The sequence below is a fragment of the Podarcis erhardii genome (genome assembly GCF_964252035.2).
Source record: "Podarcis erhardii genome assembly, chromosome: 10".
Classification (NCBI taxonomy): Eukaryota; Metazoa; Chordata; class Lepidosauria; order Squamata; family Lacertidae; genus Podarcis; species Podarcis erhardii.
This window is the reverse complement of record NC_138500.1, coordinates 22428138-22449916: the sequence shown is the minus strand read 5'-3', so window position 1 is coordinate 22449916 and position 21779 is coordinate 22428138. Positions and strand designations below refer to the sequence as shown.

General features: G+C 45.6%; 2 protein-coding genes across 11 annotated transcripts in view; both read left to right on the top strand.

Moving 5' to 3' along the window:
- The window catches only part of WEE2 (WEE2 oocyte meiosis inhibiting kinase), a gene marked incomplete at its 5' end in the record, with an annotated part of 28946 nt that extends 19127 nt beyond the window's left edge, over positions 1-9819 (top strand). For all 9 annotated transcript variants that reach the window (XM_081878918.1, XM_081878910.1, XM_081878914.1 and 6 more), the window contains 8 exons: positions 2388-2560; positions 3322-3443; positions 4310-4456; positions 5527-5628; positions 6480-6565; positions 6742-6912; positions 7531-7673; positions 8532-9819. In XM_081878918.1, the coding sequence (XP_081735044.1) occupies positions 2388-2560; positions 3322-3443; positions 4310-4456; positions 5527-5628; positions 6480-6565; positions 6742-6912; positions 7531-7673; positions 8532-8697 (1110 nt within the window). In that variant the 3' untranslated portion in view covers positions 8698-9819. The remainder of the gene's footprint in view (positions 1-2387; positions 2561-3321; positions 3444-4309; positions 4457-5526; positions 5629-6479; positions 6566-6741; positions 6913-7530; positions 7674-8531) is intronic.
- Positions 9820-10922: 1103 nt separating this feature from the next.
- SSBP1 (single stranded DNA binding protein 1) lies at positions 10923-19963 on the top strand. 2 transcript variants are annotated; one of them, XM_081879029.1, is made up of 7 exons: positions 10923-11141; positions 12985-13054; positions 14230-14293; positions 14472-14612; positions 16004-16091; positions 17781-17869; positions 19788-19963. In XM_081879029.1, the coding sequence occupies exons 2-7, from the start codon at positions 13031-13033 to the stop codon at positions 19829-19831; spliced, it is 450 nt and encodes a 149-aa protein (XP_081735155.1). In that variant the 5' UTR covers positions 10923-11141; positions 12985-13030; the 3' UTR covers positions 19832-19963. The 2 variants fall into 2 exon arrangements, with proteins under 2 accessions (XP_081735155.1, XP_081735154.1); XM_081879028.1 differs by having other exon boundaries at positions 10926-11141; positions 15998-16091.
- Positions 19964-21779: the final 1816 nt, after the last annotated feature.

The following is a 21779-nucleotide window of genomic DNA, read 5'->3' as shown; positions in this document are numbered from 1 at the left end:
ATCTTAGCACTGACTTTCTTTTCATTGTACAATTTCAAAGAAAATTATATTTTAATGAAATGGGGTGGGGAGGAAAAATCAGGTGGTGCAAGACAATAGTTATTACAACACCAGATAGTTACTTAACAGGTTTCAACAACATCACCATTCAAAACTAAACTACGTGTTGCATCAGATCTCTGTTTTAAGTTCTAAAGTACGGCTAATAAGCTGAGGTATAGGGTGAAGGCCAAGCTGAAAGTTTACTTTGGTTCAGCTTTAAAACTACTTGGAAGTTCAGCTCCCTGTTTTCTTCCAGTTCTACCCTCTGCTGCCCATTTTCATGGATTCTCCTGGTAGTAATGCAGTTGCCATAAATGAACCTGGTGGAGGAGGTTTTCAGGTATTAGACTAGGACCTGGAGAACCAGGGTCAAATGCCCCACTCAGCCATGAAGCCCCCTGGTTGACCTTGAACCAGGCATCGTCTCTCGGTCTAACCTGCCTCACAGGGTGGTTGTGAGAATAATACAGAGAGAGGGAACACCATGTATGCTAGCTTGAGCTTCTTGGAGAAAATGTGGGATGCAAAAGCAAAAATAACTAAATACTCAGACCCACTGTAATGAATGGGCCTAAGCTACCAATGTTTATTGAAATTAATGGGTCTCATCTGCATTGGACTAACTTTAGATGCAACCCTGTACATGGGTTGATCATATCTTGGCCAGAAATCAACAAATTCCTAAATTTCCATTCCAAAAATTAACAAATTCCAACTTGCACAAAATGCTTATTTGCTTGCTGTTTACCTTGAAAAAGCTAGCTTAGGTTTGACTGTACAATGTGCTCCAGTCTCTTTCTCAATTAAGCTAAGTGAAATGTCCCCCCTTTCCCCCCCCCCCCATCGTAAACTCTAATAAATTATAGAACAACCTGAAGAGTACTTCCTTAGCATCAATAACAATCCAAGAAGTGAAGTGATGTCTGTGTAATGCAGTATCTGCCTTAAGATGGTGGTACATTCAAACTCCTGTCAGGCCCAATTAGCATGTGCAATAGTCAGGGATGATGGGGACTGTAGTCCAAAACATCTGGAGAGTACAGGAATGGGGGAAGAAGCACAGAGTTCCGGGGGCCACTGGTTTGATCTGGTTTGACCATCACTCCTGCGAACTTGCAGGCAATGTGGTTTAGCAAGAAACTTGCCCCAGTCCATATCTAATTATTCAGGCTTCATTAATTTGAAATGCTGCTGGGAGCATAGGAAGCGGCCTTCTACCAGGTGAGAATCATTCTCCATCTTACCAATATTGGCCGCTCTTTGGGTCAGGGTCTTTTCTAAGGGATTGAACCTGTGGCTTCCTGTGCACATAGCATGCCCTCTGCCTCTGAGTCAGCACTGATGCTATAACTTACACACGGAGTGAATTATTCAACCAGAGCTGTGGGCTGAGAGGGAACAGAGTGCTGACCATAGACGTCAAAAGCAATCACATGCCAAGGGAAACAAAATGGGGCAGGGCAGGCACTTTTATGTTGGCACGGCTGCTGGCAGTATTTTGACTCAGCATATTGGATCCATTTCCATCTGCCCTGAAGGCTTTGATGTTTGTGCCTCTCCAAGTTTAATTCTAGGTTAGTGCTATGATCTACTAGAAGCTCTTAGCAGAGAAACAGTGCCAACACCATTGATTAAAATCTGAACATCTGTCGTAGAATATGTTTTGCAGGAGGGGTGCTAACAATAGCATTTTCTGCAAGAGCATAAATACATACTGGGTGCAGTTCTTTGATTTATCAGGCTTTATATTTTGCAAATGTTGACACTGGGGCTGCAATTTGAAAGCTGCTGGTGGTGAACCGATTGCAAAGAAGGGGGTGTCTTTAATAGTTCGCTTTTGCACTGCTTTTTTTCCTGCAAAAAATCATGCTCAGTCCTTCCTCTCCAGCTGCTTTGACCCTGCAAGTGGAAAATATATGACTTGAGGATTTTGTTTCATCTGCACCATGCTGCATAGCAAACTACTCTGGACACTAAGGGCACTTTCCAAAGTAGCTTGTGAAGTGACATAGTGTAAGGGTGGTGATCTTCCTTCATTGATAAATCAGGAAGAAGACAGGAAGCTTTTCCAGCGAAGCAGGATACCATACTGTGTGTGCAAAGTAGGGTAGCCAACTTGGTGCCAACTCCAGATCTTGCTGGACTCAAATGCCCACCAGGCCCAGCCAAGGTAGCCAGTGGTCAGGGATGATGGGAAAGCAATGTTGGCTATTTCTGGAAGGACATCACTGCATCCAGGAACCAGAACCCAGGACCTCACATCGCAAGGTCTCTTCAAGTCGTGCTCGGGATTTGATGGGCAAACCTGTCTTAAACTTACGTGGATTTTTCTCTCCCTCCTCCAGAGATTCCTCTTACGTGAGAGCAACATGGTTTCCCGCTACAAGAAGGAATTCTTGGAGCTGGAGAAAATAGGTGTGGGGGAATTTGGTTCCGTCTACAAGTGCGTCAAAAGGCTGGATGGGTGTGTCTATGCCATCAAGCGCTCCAAGAGACCCCTTGCTGGTTCTTCAGATGAGTAAGTGACCACCGCAGAACACACAGAGACACACCATGATGAAATGAGTAGAGCCTTGGCTGGATTGGTCAATAAATTTCTGGATTGAATGACGCTAGAAGTTGTACCACGGCTGCTTATCTTAACTCTCCCACTCCACCCCTTTTTTAAATAGACCATGATGGGTATTGTCATTGTTCTTCCCACTATAGGCTCAAAAGGCAATGTTTGCTTCTGGATTCCCCAAACCACATTTCACATCCTCTAAGATGCTCTCTAACTAGTGTGTAAATAAGTTGGATTTGAGATTAGCCAAGTATTGGAAAAGGTCATGCGAAAAGCAGACTGAAAGCATTTAAAAATGAAATCCGCCATCCGTTTCATGAACCTTTTCCTTCCCCATGTCATTCAGGGCCTGACTTTCCTTAGTCCGTGCCCAGCGCTCCGGTGAAATCTAATCTAGTATTGAATTAAGAACTTTTGTTCCATAACAATACTGTTTCCTCCCCCCACTCTCCCACCCCCAAAAGAGATCTTTTAGCGGTGAGAGACTTCAGGGTCACCAGCGCTTACCTTTCTATTGTTTCTCTAAGTGTGGGGGTGGAGAAGCATATCCCCTTCCAGGTATTTCCCAGCCATTTAAAGAATAACTTTGTCAAGTTCTCCAGGAAGTCTTGTCTGACTCCATTAACCCTCCCCTGTCCAAACTCCTGATCTCGCAACAATATTGGTCTTTGAATGATGGGTCATTTCTCTCTCTCTCTCTCTCTCATTCTCTCTAGGCAAATGGCTTTGCGGGAAGTCTATGCCCATGCTGTGCTCGGCCATCATCCCCATGTTGTGCGTTATTACTCGGCTTGGGCAGAAGATGATCACATGATCATTCAGAATGAGCACTGCAATGGTAAGGATTGGGGGTAGAGGTGGGGGCTTAGGATACTGCTCAACTTCCCATGTTAACTGAAACTTTAAATTCACATGCACTTTGTGAAGTCCTTTGTGTACTTAAATTGAGGTTAATGGATGCTCATGGAATTTGGAAGTCCAGAAGAGCAAGATGAATTGCCACCCTGTTGCTTTCTAGACTCACAAACTGCCACAAGGAATTGAAGCTCTCCACCTCCACCCCAAATGCAAAATCTGGGATCTCTAAAGGACCAAACATGAGGAATGAGCAGAAGGATCTGCAAAAAATGGGTATTCCCATTGCACGTACGCTTCTGCCCAGTTCTCCAACCAAAATAATGTGTACAAAATGCATATACTAAGAGCAGGTGTCCATAAAATGCACATATAAGGTTAAAAAAAAGGCAAAATTATATTTAGGGAATGGCTTGCAAAGGTTGACATACAAAATATGCATTGGGAGAAATTAGGACTAAAACACTGGTGGAATTATTTTAATAAAAATAAATAAATCACAAACTGATATGGAAATGTGGTAAACTGAATTTAAGATATGTAAAAAGATACAGTACTGAGATAAACCAAAATCTACATGGGGGCCTGGCTAGCAGAAATGTTGGGAGTTTCCTTATATAAAAGAGCCAATGCAGAAGATGTCAATCAAAACCCTTTGAAATGAAAGTGATGGAAGCTAGTAGATTCAAACCAAAACTCTAAGAGGCAGAAGTGTGAGGCTACCACTTAACTGTTAACCATATCTTCTAAATTCCTGCCTTCTAAAAGAGCGCAATCTGCTTTAGAAGGAGGCTCTGTGAACAAGTGGGCGAGGAACTCTGTCTGCTGTGATCGCTTGGCTTTCCACAGGTGGGAGCCTCCAAGATGTGCTTTTGGAAAAGGCAAATACATCGGATTATTTCAAAGAATCTGAGCTGAAGGAGATCTTGCTGCAAGTTTCCATGGGACTGAAATATATTCACACTTCTGGCCTGGTTCACTTGGACATCAAACCCAGTAAGCATTTCTGTTCAGTAATGCTTTGCTGTTGTTTAGTCGTGTCTGACTCTTCGTGACCCCATGGACCAGAGCACGCCAGGCACTCCTGTCTTCCACTGCCTCCTGCAGTTTGGTCAGTGCTTTAGGCATCAAATATTTGTAAACGGCATGCATAAGCACATTGCCATGACCCTTTGAGAAAAGTGAGTTAAGCACAGTTGAGCTTTTAGACGGGATGGAGGCTCATCATATTTAAATAGGAACTCTGCCAGTCCTTGTTTAGGGTTTTGTTCTAAGGAATAGGGAAACTTGAGCCTAGCTTGTTACTAATTTGGGCATAACCCCAATTACCTGGCCAATTGAATTCAGTAGGACCAACTTCTGAGTAGACAGGGTTGAGATTAGTTTAATTCACTGAAGCTATGCACCCACAACAGAGAGGAAGCTGAAATGGATCATACGAGGATAGGCTGAAGGAACTCTAGGTATGTTCAGCCTATGGAAGCAAAGACTGATTGGAGGTCAGGGTTGACAGTGGGTGAAAACACATAGAAGGGGACACATAGAAGCCTAAATCTAATGGGCTGGTATAGTTCAATCAAACATCAAGAGAAACATATTTATGGTAAAGGCAGTTTGACAATGAAACCAATTATGTAAAGGGATGGTGGGCTGTCCCTTGTTGGGACACCTTCCAGCAGAGACCATATAGCAATGGGGATGTTCTAAATGTGGATTTCCTGTATCAAACAAGGGGGCCTGTTTTGCAATACTTGCCTTTCCTCAAGGATTCTTTGAAATAAAATAATTCAAGCCCTACTATACCCCAATTGCTGGAAAACTCTGGAAATTCATCTTCTTAGGCTTCATTTGAATTTGGGGGTGATGATGCTTACAACCGTAAAATCAGTCATAGCTTCATCCAAAAGGAAATCCACTTGTCTATCTGACAGCATTTCTTAGACTTCTCTGTTCCCCATATTGGATATTTAGTGGCAGGCAAAAAAGTGATTGTGGAATGCAGACTGCAGTTTATCTGTGTGGGCATTTCAAGCTTCCGTGCTGTTTTTCTGTCTTTGCATTTACAGGCAATATATTTATATGTCATAAGCTGATTGGGCCTGCTGGTCAGGAGGAGAGCGACAGTGAAGATGACGGCTTTGCCTCTTCTAATGTGGTGTATAAAATTGGTTGGTAGCGTAAATACTCTATGCTTCTAGAGCTAAGACTTGAATGGTTTTTAGGGTGTACATACCAATCTCTCTCTCCTTCTGCTCCAAATTCTCAGATGGGACCCATGGAAGAGTGGGCCACGTTAAGTGGGAAGAGGGGCAAGTAGAACTGTTCTGGGTCCTGAATAGATATTAGAATGGGTTCAGCAAGAATCAACTGAATGCACATAACTGCATATAGGTTGTTTGGGGGTTGTTTATTCCATTTTTTAAAATGCATAGAACATATCCAACAAGGTCACCCATGGGTTGATTCGTGCTTTGATGGATGGATTGCCACCCTTGCCTAATCAGGGTACTGCTGGACTTGAGTAATATAACCTGAAAGTTGCCTTCAGCCTGCTAGCTTCCTTCTCAAGTGTAGACAAATACATTGCACTCAAGAAATATTATATATTGTATGTGTGAGCCTAGAACACTGAGAGGCTCAGACCAGAAAAGCCAGATGTAGGTTCCAGCATGCAAGAAGAGCCCTCCAGAGATTGCAAGATTACAACTGTCATCATTGGCCTTGCTGGCTGGGATTAGTGGGAGTTGGACTACAACCACATCGGGAGGACCACAGCCCTGGTGTATAATTCCCCCTACTCAACAAATTTATACCTCGTCTTTCCTCCCAAAGAAACCGAGGGTGGCCAACAAATCTGTAATAAAAATACAAGTAAAAATAAAATAAAATTCTGTAGCACATGCTGAGTTTCTTCAGCAGACTAATCTGTCTTGTGTAGGACTCGCTGAATGCAGAAAGCTTGCACAGACCGCTGGCACATATTAATGCATTTCATGGCTCACAAGTTTCTTTTTCTTAGGGGACCTTGGACATGTGACATCCATAACCAATCCCCAGGTGGAAGAGGGTGATAGCCGATTTTTGGCCAATGAAGTCTTGCAAGAGGTAATGATGTGGGCTTTCTTTGGCTCATGGGGGCTTCAGCAGAAGCAGGAACTTATACACTTCCCATTAAAATCCCTTTTCCTGAAGAGAGATGCTGATTTGAACATGATCAGACTTGGGTCCATAACCTCTCTTGACAGTTTTTTCCCTTTTAAAATCTTCTGCTTCCTCCATAGCAATACTGCTACCTGCCCAAAGCAGACATCTTTGCCCTTGCACTGACCATCTCTCTGGCAGCAGGCTGTGGTTCCCTGCCTACCAACGGCACCCTGTGGCATCACATCCGCCAAGGCAACCTTCCGCTAATCCCTCAGCAGCTGTCGCGGGGCTTTGCAGAACTGCTCAGTGTGAGTGTCCTTTGGGGGACTCTCAGTGGTACAGCATATGCTTGGCATGTAGAACGTCCCAGGTTTGGTTCCAGTCATCTCCAAGTGGGGCCAAGAGAGACCCCTGCCTGAAACCCCGAAGAGCTGCTGCCAGGCAGTGTAAGCAATACTGAGCTGAATTGACAATGGTCTCATTCAGTATAAGGCAGCTTCCTAAGTTCCTAGCATGAGGAGAGCAGTGACATTTCCACGCATCAATAATATGAGCCATGGTGCCGTCAGATCAGGACTTTGAGGCAGAAGTTAAGGACCCCACTCAGCAGAATGAGGAAGGTGCTCAAATCATAGACTCATAGAGTTGGAAGGGACCCTGAGGATCATTGTCCAACCCCCTGCAATGCAGGAATACTCAGCTGTCCCATATTAGGATCGAACCTACGACTTTGGTGTTAACAGCACCACGCTCTAACCAACTGAGCTATCCAGTTATGTAGCAGGGTAAGCTTACCGCATAGCTGAAGTAATGCCCAAAACACATTGCCATCTAAAGAGCCTGCCCTCCCCCTGAAAATTCAGCATCTAAAATTATCCAACTGCATCACTGAATATAAAAATCTCTCTTTCCCCTGCTTGCATCAGCTGATGATTCATCCTGATCCGGTTGTGAGGCCATCAGCCACTGCACTAACCAAACACTCCGTCCTCCGGCCTTCTCTTGGGAAAGCTGCCCAGCTTCAGGAACAGCTGAATGTGGAGAGGTTCAAAATTGCCATGCTGGAAAGGTAAAAAAAAGGACCTTCATGCTTCAGTAGCCAATCAAGATTTGCAAACAACAAGGGCATTGGACTACCTGGCTTGGCAGCGACTTCTCCTTTGCAGGGAGAACATGTTCTTAATCAGGTGTGAAGAACCACTGGCTCTCCAGATGTTGACTGAACTTCAGCGGCCACCAGGCCCCAAGCAAGCGTGGCCAGCGATTATGGGAGTTGTAGTTCAGCAGCATTTAGATGGCCAATGCTTCTCCTATCTGTTCTAAATGCAACTGTGGCTTATGTCAGGGAAAAAAATCCAAGCCATGTCTTTTCCTCATCACAGAATTCTGACATCTGGGTTTCCACATGCCTCTGATACAATCCTTCACTGGGAGTGCCACGTCTTCCTTGTAGACTGACTTTCCATTTCAGTTTTATTTACCTCCTGCTATTTTAAAGTGAGGAGGAGGGTCTGTGACTTCATGCTAGTTTTGAGTGGGCAGGGCAAAGGGAAGAAAGGAGGTTGTGGCAAATCTACACCATGCAATTTAAAGCACTCTTATCCATCTTGGCTTCCCCAAAAGAATCCTGGGAAGTGCATTTTGTTGTGGGTGTTGACTTGTTATAGGACCCCATAACAAACCACAATTCCCAGGATTCTTTGGGGGGGGAGCCAATAAAGTAGCAAGAGTTTTGCCCATCCACACTGCAACCAAGCACACTGTTATGTACTACACCACAACTTACTGCTACCAACAGTAGAAAGCTCACTTTCAACAGTGGAAGAGGGCCCTGTGGGCAGGAAGGAAAGTCTGTATGTGCAAATGTGTGTGCGACATTGGCAACCCCTTGTGTTAAATCATACCAAATTCCTCCTCTCTTTTTCAGAGAGCTGAGAGCAGCCCGTCTTGCCCAGAGCTTCAAAAAGGATAAATTTTTGGAATGTGCCAGGCCTCAAGAATCAGGAGCCAACTCAAACCATCCAAACAGCAAGAAGCGTCTGGTTGGAGGGAAAAATGCCCGGTCGTTTAGCTTTACTGCTGGTGGCTTTTGATGGTTTAGGCTCCTCAAATCACTGAAAACACACCCCTTAGAAACAAGAGACACCTTCAGATTTAAGGGACTGTGTTTTTACTTATTCCGTCATGCGATTGTCATAGTACTAAATCTGGCTACATGTAAGAGATAGTTGCTACCCATCACATTACAACATAACCTCTTTTTAAACCTGTCTGTCACTTCCTTTTGCCTGAAACGAGTGGGTTTGTTTTCCCTCCCAGGATTATCAGAAGAGTGTACAACTTTATTTCCTTTCTCTAGCTTTTAGGTTATCATGTGTTTTCAAGACCCCTTGTGTTTTTCACTTTAAAACAACAACACACAGCCCCTAGCTGTATTTCAAATGGAATACGATTCAGGCAGCAGGTGGCTTGTTCCTCTTGCAGTTGGGGAGGGCCCTGCCATCACTAACATTTAAGTCCCATCTACAGAGCCAGAGAAAGTAACCAATGCAAAATATATATTTAATATTCAACAGACCTAATGAACAGGATCCTTCTAAAATCAACAGGTTAGCCCTGCTGCCAATGGGGGTTGAATAAAACAAGTCTATATTTGGAAACAGATTATGTTTTCCATGAGCAATAGCAGATGGGATACAGCCTGGTCTTGATGGCTGCCTTTTTTGTGTCCAGGATAGAGCACCTGCTGTTCTTAATGTGGGTGGCTGACAATACTGACAGGTAAAGGATTGATCTGTTTTTTTGCCAAGTGTCGTCTGGGATGGGTGGTGGTGTTTCAAGCACATTGGAAGGGAATTATAAATGCTTTTTAGAATGCCTTGATGTTCTGGGGATTATGTTATGTAAAGTGTTCATAAATAAAATAAAGTAAACCTTATGCCCCTGTTGAAGTGTTAACTTCTGTTGTGGTTTTCCTGAACGCAAAACACTGCTTTGTTGACTAGCCCAGTCATGAAGACTTGGCCAATTGCAGCAGTGTCTTTTGGGGGTTTCAAGCCTCTCTGTGTGAGTTCCCCTGACTTTCCTGAAGATAGCTTTACTTCACTAGCTGCTGGACAGCACAAATTTTATAGCTGTTGAGAAATGATTCTTTTTCTTAAAAAAAGAAAGTGATACATTTGTGAATAAAGCTTCTAATTTTGTTTGCTTCTAAAGTGTATGTGTGTGGAAATTTTGTTTCAGATCATACAAGGGAGGGCTGATGACATTACCTGTGACCACACAGTCTTGTGGCTGATTCCAGGATGCATCTTGAGTTGCTCCACTGTGGGCTTTGCCAGAGTAATGTCTGTTGCAAACATTATGACATTTTTTTGCTGTGCAAAGGCTGCACTGGGGGCGGGCTACAGCTGGCATAACCAATATAGTGCCCTCCAGAGGCTTCTAGACGGCATCTCTCATCAGTCCAGAACTTGGGCCATGGTGGCTCTTCCTAGAGAAGTCAGACTGGCTTCCTCCTTGCTGTCCTTCTGCCGGCAGGTGAAGACCTTGGAATAACAGGCCTTTGGGAACTGGCTGCTTTTAATGAAAGGGCTGGTGCTGTGCTGGTTTTATTGTAATTATCTGTATGTTTTTAATAGATATAGCTTTAATTCCGCTAAGGGGTTAAAGCCCACCCAGGGATGGCTGTGGGCAGAACTGTGTTTTGACATCATGTGGAGGGCACCATGTCGGCCGATTCCTGTGCTGGGTAGCAACATACCTGCGTTCATACATATCTATAGTTCTCACAAAGCTCTTTGGGGGTTGTGAGGGCAATTGTTAGGAGTGCTGCTGGTCTTCAGGGGACCCAACTTCCAAGTCCAGCTATTCCCCCCCCCCCCCCAGAGAAGCAGAAGACACGCACAGGCAGCATTTTTAAAAGGTGCGTCATTTTGGTTGCCCCCAAAAGGCGGCTGACCTGGGCGAAGTCTTCCTCGGATTCATTCGTTCCAACGGGTCTACTCTGAAGTAGGACTGGCATTGGCTTCCTCGTGTGTGTATACGGAGAAACAAGGACAATCCCCCTTGCCTATTCCTTCTCCTGAGTCCCTTTTAAATACTCCCGCTTTTGCAGGCGGCAGGAAGCCGACGGACCTGATCCCGCCTGGTCTCTCACCGGCCTCGCTCTCCCCTCTGCTGGGGATGGAAATAATAGCGCCACTGAAATCCGGAAACTGGTCCAGGGGCTATAGAGGAGGAGGGAGAGAAAGGCTGCCGCTGATTGGTTGGTTGCTCGGTGCACAGCCCCAACTTCCGCTTTAAAGGCGCCGTTGGGTCCTCGGCCCTCTTTCCGGTGTGGCGTCGCTCTACCCCTGCGCCTCTCTATGGTTCAACCCGGCGTGGTCTGCGCGGTAGGGGTCCCAATTCCATTTCACACCGGAAGTATCCGCGCGGACCCGCGGTGGGTTTCTCTGTCCTTTCCTATCTCTTTGGACCCGCGTAGCCCCGAGCGCGTGAATCTGAGGCGGGCAAACGGAGCCTCGTTTCCTTCCAGGTAAATAGAGGGTGCAGAGGGCGCGGGGAGAGAGTATTCAGGGGTGCATTTTTCCTAAGGCAGTAGATCCCCAGGTTGTTGTTTAAAGCAAGCCTTGCTTTGATTTCTACCTGTAATTTGATTTTACCTGTAATCCGCCTTGTGTCCCGCCCGGGGAAAAGGTGGGGTATAAATAAATATATTCTTCTTACCCCGTATTATTATGATCATTGCAAACAAACCGCACGGTGCTCACCACTCCCGCCCAGTATATCCAGCCTCTTGCATCCTCATGTAAAACCCCTGGAGCTGCACGCCCGCTGCTTTTGCCCGCGTGACTCTATGCACGTGTACGCGTTTTGGCCTTAATTGCCTCGGATTCGGACGTGCCTCTCCTGTTCATACGTGCATCTTAATTTTCCTCCCTGATCCCTCGTATTGCACGATGAGCGCTCCCTTCTCTTTTCTCCCCAAAGCGGGTCCTGCCGGGAGCGCATCTCCACTTCTTCCTCGACGCACATCTCTGCCAGAGGCGTCAGCATCACAAGCTTATTTTCCCACCACCACGTTGGGGTTTTTTGTGAACTTTATAGAGAAAGCGACTTCAAATTTATGCTCTCTTAATGCAGTTTTTAAAGCACGCGGTTAAAACCCCATCTGCGCTACACAATTAAAGCACCGGCATATCGCTTTAAACAGCCATGGCTTCCTTCCCCGAAGAATCATGGGAGCTGTAGTTTGTAAAGGGTGCTGAGATTTGTTAGGAGGCCACTGTTCCCCTCACGGAACTGCAATTCTCAGAGTGGTTTAAGAGACAATCCCTCTTCCTAGAGAACTCTGGAAATTGCAATTCCAGGAGGACTTGCACAATAAACTAGCTGCCTCCAAAGATCAGGCTTTGTGCAGTAAGGAAAGTGGAAGGAAAATGCACTGGAAAATGGCACTTGCTCTGAGGCAATGCCATGTAACCTCCCTGCCAGCAAATCAGAACAAATGCTTACTAACTAACCAGCTTTGTCTAACCTTCACCGCAAACAAGGGAGAACGAACGCTTAGCTGGCTGTGATGCCATGTTCTGTGTATTGTGTTCATAATTTGTAACTGTTCGGTGAAAGTAATATGTCATCTTTTGAATCATTGTATCTTTTCACCCCAGATTATTGTCTCATTCTTCTCAGCCATGCTACTACATGTGAGCCTGCTAGGGTGAGCAGAGGTTGACAGGGTGGTGACCCTGTAAAATGCACCCACACACACCCTGCCCAAAGTATTGATATTTTGGTGGTGGCAGCTAGTAATTGTTTGGGATGATTAAGGGCATGGTTTAGTCCTGATTATAACCCTGGGGCAACAGCCAGAAATCCACTTAATTTGTCTTGTCTAATGACTCCTGTGGGTTAAGGAAAAGGGTCAGGATTTTCTGAAATACTTAAGGGGGGCTGCCACAAAACGATTCACTTTAAACCAGGAATAAGGAATCTGTGTCCCCCCCAGATGTTACTACGACTCCCATCACCCCAGACAGTTGGCTGCACTAGCTGGGGCTGGTGGGAGATCGAGCACCACAACATCTGGAAGGCAGGATTTTAAGTTATCCCCTTTTCTTCCATGTCTGTTAAGATGGCCAGACTGTATATACAAGGTCTCTGATGAGTTACTGTGTTTCTTCAGCTACTCCTGGCTTGTTTCTATGCTTCCTATGCTTTGTGCTTTAGATGCATAGCGCATATGGGACTTATACCAAAAGTGAAGTGCGCAGAAAAGACAAAAGGGATAGCTTTATTGTGTTCTAAGAGGAGACAAATTGAGTAAGGTATTATGGCAACAGGAAACTGATTGTTTTAATAGCTGCTTTGTCTTTCAGAGGAACTGGCAAAGCCCCCTAAGAAGACGTAAAGAAAGCAGCAGAAATGTTGCGCAGGCCCTTACTGCAGGTAACAATTCCATATTCTTTTGGCACAGTTTTTAAGCGCTGTTTTCTGTGAAGTAGAAGACACAAATCGAAAGCAAAGTCAAGGAGCTGGAAGTTGCTTATGGTTGTATGCCTGCTATTTGACCTTCTGGGCAGGCTGTGGTTTTGAAGTGTGAGAAGTGGTACAAAGAAACTGTGAAAAATTGCAGCCCAGCTTAATTGCAAAAGACCTTTGCAGGCAAATACTTCAGACCTCTGGCAGGGGGAGAGAAAAGCAGTAGCCCTGTCCGCTTTTGCCATCAACTTCTAACAGATTACTCACAAAGGAATGTCACCCTCAACTGGAAAACAAAAAAGTTCCTCAGCACAACATGCCCTGGATGCCTGCAGAACCCTAGAATGCCAGCTTTAAGCAGCTACTTGTCAGCCTCTTGCTACTCTGTTGTGGCAGGGTCTGAGAATCCCAGTCAGACCTGACCCTTTTAGACAATGTCAAAACCATATAGGTAAAGCACTATTATACCCCTTTAACACCCATCGCTTCCCCCAAAGAATTCTGGGAGCTGTGGTTATTTAAGGGCACTGGGAGTTGTTAGGAGACCCATATTCTTCTCACAGCACTACAATCAATCTCTTTCCCGAGGGAACTCTGGGAACTGAAGTTCTGTGAGGAGAATGGGAGTATCTTAACAAACTACAGTACCCAGGATTCTTTGGGGGAAGCCATGCCTGTTAAAGTGGCATAATAGTGCTTTGAATGTATGGTACAAATGTGGCCTTATTAAACCTTTTATTTATTGGCATTAGCAAATGAATGAAGATGGGTGATGGCTGTTAGCAGAGCTGAAGTGTGTCACTGGACACCGAACTACACAAACGGCTAAAACATGGATGCATCCTGGACCACTCACATCACCTTTTCCCTCTCCCCAGCTCCCCCAAAATCAAGTGACAGTCCCCACCAGAAATGCCCTATTGCAGGGATGGTAGCTGTGGCCTGCAATCTAATTTCATGCAGACTGGAAAGAGAACAAAAATGGAGGAAAGGCGTGTGGCAAAAAGCAGGGGGAAGTAGCTTTGTTCCTCTCCCCAGCCCCCAAGAGATTACTTCCAGGGAAGTGTGGCCCTTGACAGAAAAAACACACGATTCCCTATCCCTGCTGTATTGGCTTTGCCCATTGTTTTCCTTTCTTCTAGGTGATGCGCCAGTTTGTGAGGCACGAGTCTGAGTCGCCGGCGCTGCCTTTAGTCCTTGAAAGATGTAAGTAGCTCTTCTTGAGACGAGACAGGCAAGCTCTGTGGGGCATGTGGAGTCAGTATCAGATAATCTCGTTGTGCTATTTAACTGTCTTTCGTGCTGCCAAGGGTGTGTCAACACAACCATGGTGGTTCCTTCTCTTAAGTTATTCCTGCTCTCTTTTTCTTCTTCTTCTTCAAAGCCTTGAATCGTATCCAATTACTTGGCCGTGTAGGACAGGATCCTGTCATGAGACAAGTTGAAGGCAAAAACCCGGTCACCATCTTCAGCCTTGCAACCAACGAGATGTGGCGATCGGGAGAAAGCGAATCGTTCCAAGGAGGTGAGCTGCTGTCGCTGCTGAGGGCTCAGCGTTGTTAACTGCGACATATTTAGGGGGCTGTTCTGGCATTACGCTGTGTTAGATGAAAGTCTCAACTCCTTCGTTTCAGCATAGGTTAATCAAAACCTATGTTATAATGCCAGTTTTTTATTATTATTTAAGACCCTTTGTCAAAAAGACCACAGGGCAGAGAGCATAATAAAGAGGGTAATAATATACATAAGCATATCTATAAAATACAAAAATCCCATAACCAATATATTTATATTTATATTTTATTTATATTTATCTTTTATTGTGAATCGCCCTGAGACCCCCAGTTATAGGGTGGCATATAAATGCAAAATAATAATAATAATAATAATAATAATAATAATAATAATAATAATTTATTTCAACGGTTTATATACCACTTAATCTAAGTGTCTTCTCTAAGCAGTGTACAAATCCCTCCATTCGCTGACTCTTTCTTTTCCTTTTCCTATCCTGCCTTGTGTCCTTCATTGCTCTTCACTCCAGCGGGGCTCATTTTTCTTTGACTTCTCCCCCTCCTGCCCCTCCTGACCTTTTGCCGTTGCTATTTCTGACCTTAGCTTAACACTTAACATCCTGTTCCCAAATTCTTGGAGAGCCCTTATTCCTAAGGCCACCTTCACCTTCCATCTCCGCCATCTCCTGACCCACTCAGTGCCCTCCAAGCACTTGTCCCCCCCCCCTACAGTACTCTTAACACTGGAACAGCAGGAACTAACTCGCCTATGTTCTAAACCCAATGTCTGCTGGAAAAGGTCCCCTACCCAAATGAACATGGCTCACTTTAGGGGATCTAGGCAAGCATCTCTCTGGCATTGAGGAAATTCATGGGGTTGCAGTGCAGCATAGCTGTGCCTCTCCTTCCCCACTGTGGGTGTCCTTGACAATCCATACTCTCCATGTCTCGGGCGAAGGGTTCTATGTGCGTAGAGTTCCTCCATGTTAGGCCGTGGAGTGCTGGGATTTGGGGCTAATAACAATCTTTTTTTGAAGGGTGTCTGTGCACATATGGCAACACACTTGTGGGGCTCCTTCACACAGAATGCACTGTTGTGGGTGTCTGTTGTTGAGAAATGGGGTGGCTGTACCGTGAAACTCCATGATCGCACGTTGAAAGAAAATGCGATGGAGTTGAAGTGAATGCTTCTTCCACCCCATGAAAGTTTTTGCCCAACGTGGTGCCGTCCATATGTTGTTGGACTCCCCCTTCCATCAGCCCCAGCCAGAAATGATGGGAGTTGGTAGTCACAACAACAGCTGGAGGGAGCCACGTTGCAAAAAGGCTGATTTAACCCACCCTCTAGAAAAGACCATGAATCCACAGGTGTTTATCTGTTCTGTGTTTCCTTTTGACCGAGGTGATATTACACAGAAGACGACATGGCACAGGATCTCTGTGTTCAGGCCGGGGCTAAGAGATGTGGCCTATCAGTATGTGAAGAAGGGGTGAGTTAACCTGGGGGAAGTCTGCGTAACAGTCAGGTGTTACAAAACCTCAGGAGCTTACTGCTGACATTCTTTGTATACCAATCTTCCCTGCTCAGCAGACATAGGGGACCTGTGGTCTTCCAGGTCATTCCTGACTGTTGGCCATGCTGGCTGGGACTGGTGGGAGTTGGAGTCCAACAGCATCCAGAGGACCACAGGTCCCCCACTTCTGGTATAGAAAACCTGGGGTTTGTGGTCTGGCCTAATGTATGAACTGAGGCAGGAGGCCCCTGGCGATGAAATCACTTAGATGTTCTTAAGCAAACCAATCTGGGCCTCAGACATAAGTCTACAATAAGGAGGGATACTAAGGCTTACCTAACTCACAATAAGGATGATAGATGAAATATGTTTTAGTGTTCTTTGGAGCTATTTAAATGCATTTTTTGTTGTTGTGGCCCTTGATACCTGACGGTTAGGACCCACCCTCTTCTTGTGACTATCTTGTTTTAATTCTGAAATTTTAAGTTCTTCTAACTCACCCTAGGACCTGCAGGTGAAGAACTGGTAATAAATGTAGTGGCCGTAGTAATTAATGGTGCTTATATATTTAGTGGGACGCGGGTGGCTCTGTGGGTTAAACCACAGAGCCTAGGACTTGCCGCTCAGAAGGTCGGCAGTTCGAATCCCTGCAACGGGGTGAGCTCCCATTGCTCGGTCCCTGCTCCTGCCAACCTAGCAGTTCGAAAGCATGTCAAAGTGCAAGTAGATAAAGAGGTACCACTCCGGCAGGAAGGTAAACGGTGTTTCCATGTGCTGCTCTGGTTTTCCAGAAGTGGCTTAGGTCGTGCTGGTCACATGACCCGGAAGCTGTACGCCAGCTCCCTCAGCCAATAAAGTAAGATGAGCACCGCAACCCCAGAGTCGGTCACGACTGGACCTAATGGTCAGGGGCCCCTTTACCTTTATATATTTATTTGCACTGTCCTCTCCTATTTGTGATCTAAATCCAGCTAAGCCACAAGATGTTCATTACACCAGAATGGAAGCCCACGTGAGCCAGACTGGATAGTATATTTTGGCTGGGAGACCCAGATTCAAGCCCCCATGCAGCCAGCAAGAAGCCCACTGCCTGACCTTCTGGCAGTCACTACCTGCCAGCCTAGGCTACCTCACATAAAATGGGAGGAAGGAGGGAACCGTGTAGGCTGCCTTGGTCTCCTTGATTGAAGGACAGAATATAAATGTAATAAATAAATAAGCCCTCGGGGATAGCTCAGTTGGTAGACCCTCTTAATCTCAGGATTGTGGGTTCAAGACCCATGTTGGGTGAAAGATGTCTGCACTGCAAGAGGAGTTGGAATATAGATTATCCTTGTGGTCCCTTCCAACTCTACAATTCTAGGAGTCTGAGTCTGTAAGCCCACTCACAACTTAAAATATCCTGTGTGTGTGTGTGTGTGTGTGTGTGTGTGTGTAGACCCAGAAGGACCCATTTCAGTAGCCTGCTGTGATGAGACACCCTCCGGTTTGCACATACGCACCCCCCCCCCCGGCAATGGCTTTTGAAATTTTCCTTCCCTCTCACACCTTCTGTGACTACGGAATAATCAGATGAGCGCTATCTGTTAGCGGTAGCTCTTAAACCACTACCAGCAAAATGTCACCATTAATCTCCCCTGTTGTCTTATACTTGGCTTCTGGCAGTGCTCGGATCTACGTGGAAGGGAAGATAGACTACGGCGAGTATGTAGACAAGAACAATGTAAGGCGGCAAGCCACAACAATCATAGCAGGTAAAGAACTTCCTATGACAAGCCAGGCAGGGCAAGTGGGCTGTGCTTGTTGCCCATGCATCCGAACCACCTTTCTCCTTCCTTGCTTCGAACAACAAGGCGGATTTAGATAGAACTGAGTAATGCCTTAAATGCCTAGCCTGTGCCACAAGGTGTCGCTGTTGGGTGCTCTTAGTGAAGACAGCTAAGTGTTTGCTCTGCTTTAATTTTGCACATGCTTCTTCAAGTTCTCCCATTTTCTTGTTGGTGTGTAAGTCGTTTTCATTTTAGAAAGTTTGCAGGCAATGCACACCCTTAAATGTATTTCCTCATGACATATGAACGTTCAGTCATACTTTATCCCATTGTACACATTTTAAAACTTAAGGTAAAGGTAAAGGGACCCCTGACCATTAGGTCCAGTCGTGGCCGACTCTGGGGTTGCGGCGCTCATCTCGCTTTACTGGCCGAGGGAGCCGGCGTACAGCTTCCGGGTCATGTGGCCAGCACGACTAAGCCGCTTCTGGCGAACCAGAGCAGTGCACGGAAATGCCGTTTACTTTCCCGCTGGAGCGGTACCTATTTATCTACTTGCACTTTGATGTGCTTTTGAACTGCTAGGTGGGCAGGAGCTGGGACTGAGCAACAGGAGCTCACCCCGTCACGGGGATTTGAACCGCTGACCTTCTGATTGGCAAGTCCTAGGCTCTGTGGTTTAACTCTGTGGTTTAAAACTTACTTTGTCCTAAAATATAAGTTCGTTTATTTTCTAAATGCATCTTGATGTGTCTTTTGAGCTGAGAGCTGCATTCAGAAATTGAGAGGAGGGCAGAATCCAGAGAATTACTACCTCCTTGTCTGTGAGCTTTTGCACGCTTCCCCTCTGCCGACTAAGAGGCTGGTCAGACTCTGTTTGCTTTCTCAAAGAAAGCGAGCCTTGTCTGAAAGTTCAGATTTCAGGAGTTTAGCAGGAAATACTTGAATGTCTGGCTGTGCCACCGATTATAGGTTTCCTCCCATCTTCCTGCGTTCTCTGTCCGACAGGGTGGTTGTTGGAGGAGAGGCAGCTTGGAGAGGTGGCTAAGGAAAAGAGGGAGAAAATAATTCCCTTTTAATGAACGAAACACCTGCTAAAAACACCCCACGGTATGCTGGTAATAACTTTGGGTTGTAGCCAGTGGTTAGTCCTACTCAGGACTAACTGAAACATATCAACATCTTTAACTTGGGTTCATTGATTTCAGTGGGTGTGCTCTGAGTAAAACTAAGCTGGATGCAACCCTTTATTAGGACCAACCCCAAAGTTGCAAAACATTTGTAAGCAGCTCACCGCGTAAAAGCCATTAGCTTTATTTTGGATAGGTAGTCCTGGAATGGCTGCACCCTCTGTTCTCTCCTCACGTACAGTGGTACCTCGGGTTACATACGCTTCAGGTTACAGATTCTGCTAACCCAGAAATAGTGCTTCAGGATGAGAACAGAAATCGTGCTCCAGCGGCGGCAGCAGGAGGCCCCATTAGCTAAAGTGGTGCTTCAGGTTAAGAACGGACCTCCGGAATGAATTAAGTACTTAACCTGAGTTACCACTGTATTGAGAACCCATGTGAGGTGGGTTGTGGGGTCAAGTTGACTACCCCTGCCGGCGCATTAAGTAGCCATTCTCAGCAGCGTCCACCCATTGTCTAGTATGTGAATGCGTTCTACTTGCCGTCTGGAGAGTTGAGAACTTGCCTGCTCTGGATGGTGGTTTTCTTGTATGGGCATCTGGTTGTAGTCTTCTTTTAAATGCTTCTGCTGTTTTCATAGTTTTTAACTTAATATGTGCTCATCAACTTGGGATGGTCGCTTAGAAGGTGACTAATAAATCAATGGTCTTTGACTCCGTGTTTGTGTCCATCCATGTTTAATGCGTGACTTGTCTCTTTTTCTCTCCTTGCAGATAACATTATTTTCCTGAGCGACCTTCTTAGAGAAAAGGAATGAGCGGTCTGTCCTGGGACCGGGTTTTCAGCTGTTCCTTTTTCTTCTTCCTTTGGTAGCATTTCCTAATTCTGCAATCATGTGTCTGCCTATAGTTTCTTTTCCATGATTAAAAATAACCTTTTGTACAAATAAGGAGGTTGGTGTGAGTGTTCTGTGTCTCTTTTTGCAGCCCGCCCTCCTCTTTTCTTGATTCAGGCTTTTGCAGGGCTTTTTTTTTCAGCCGGAACTCTCCGGAACCCAGTTCCTGCACCTCTCAGGTGGACGCCATTGCCATTCTAAGAGAACGAGGGAGTCATTCATGGTGACTTTTTTCTAGAAAAGAAGCACTGGGCTTTTGACATCTCTGTGTTTCACTTTGCAGAGAAAGCTTGCAAAAGCAGTGTGTGTGTAAGAGAGAGAGAGAGAGAGAGAGAGAGAGAGAGAGAGAGAGAGAGAGAGAGAGAGAGATGTGTATTGTTTTTCACTTGTTAATTGTAACTGCTCTTCAGTGCTGTGGAAAATGTTGTGATTGGTTTCATGGATGGCGGGGAGCTATGCAAATCAGCAAGGCCCAGACCAGAGCCATATTTGATAGTAGGACTAGCCATATTCCGGCACTCTGATTACTTGTGTGTAAGCAAATGTGTGAGGAAGCTCTGCCTTCTCCACTGCATTCTGTCCTCCCTTTTTCAGCCTTCTATGAGCAAAGCTGAGAAATACTTATTTCTGGAACCTTGGTGGAGCCAGTCAGAGGAGGCTTCACTGGGCTAGGTGGACCAATGGCGTGGCTCATTATAAAGCAACTTCCAGTGTCCCAGGTCAGCGTCCCTAAGTGCCTCTCAGATCTGCATTCTGACCTTTGTATAGCCTGGTCTCTATTTGAGACCCAGCATATCCCCCTTGAAATTATGAGGCTGCCAATTGACCAGTAAGGTTTACTGCAAGGAGCCCATTACCTGAGATCCCTTAACTTGAGGGGTGCAGAACATTTTTATGTCAGGGGCCACATTCCCTCATGGGTAATCTGTTGGGGGCCGCATACTAGCAGTGGACAGAGCTAGAGCTACTAATACACAGAGCTAGATGGATTAACTAAGCTGGAATAAAGACCACCCTGCTACAACTTTTGCCAAGGCAAATGCAGCATTCCTGTGCTGGTCAACTTGGATGTAAGCATCATAGAGTTATACAGGGTTTCTTTGAAATAAAAGTATACAGAGGACTTGCTTATTCTTAGTAGTACAACAGATCAATACGGCTACAGTTCCAGAAAGCAAGTGAAAGCAATTCCTTTCTGCTTGTAGTGTGCAGATTCACACACTCTCCAGAAGCCTACCAATTTGTTCTTGGTCAGCTGGGGGGCAGGGAGGAATTGTTTGCTCCAAGCCTAGGGCACAGAAGTATAACTAGATGGGGAAACCACTTTTAAAGGTCAGGAAAATTAAGGGCAAAATGAACAGGAAGGAAGCAATTCTGCTGGGATGGAAGGATTGGGGCAACTTCAGGAGGCGTCAGACGGAGGTCAGCTGTTTTTTAGCTGCAGGGATTGAATCTACGACTTGCACTGAGCTCAGCTTTGCCTTTCCTCTCTAGGTGTTACAGGATAGACACAGAGATTACATGTCCCTGAACTGCATTCTTCTGGGATCATGTTTAGTTTCGTGACCTTTTTCTGTTCCTGTTGGTTCTCTGTTCAATATTTGCTTAGGTATGCATTGTGCCATCCTTTCCGCATCGCTCCATGGACTTGCCCCTGCCCTGGCCTCAGGCCCTCCCGACTGAAGCATGGCTGCATTGGCAAAGGGATGTGCGCAAACTGACACAGTGCAGAGGAGCCACCTTGGGAGGAGCACAGCAGTGTTTGTAGAAGTGGGGGCAGCTGAATGTGGGGGCAAACACATGCTGGCAGTGTGACTCAGAGCACACTCTGGACAGTGTTTGCAAAGCAGAGTTTGTGAATGCTGGATTC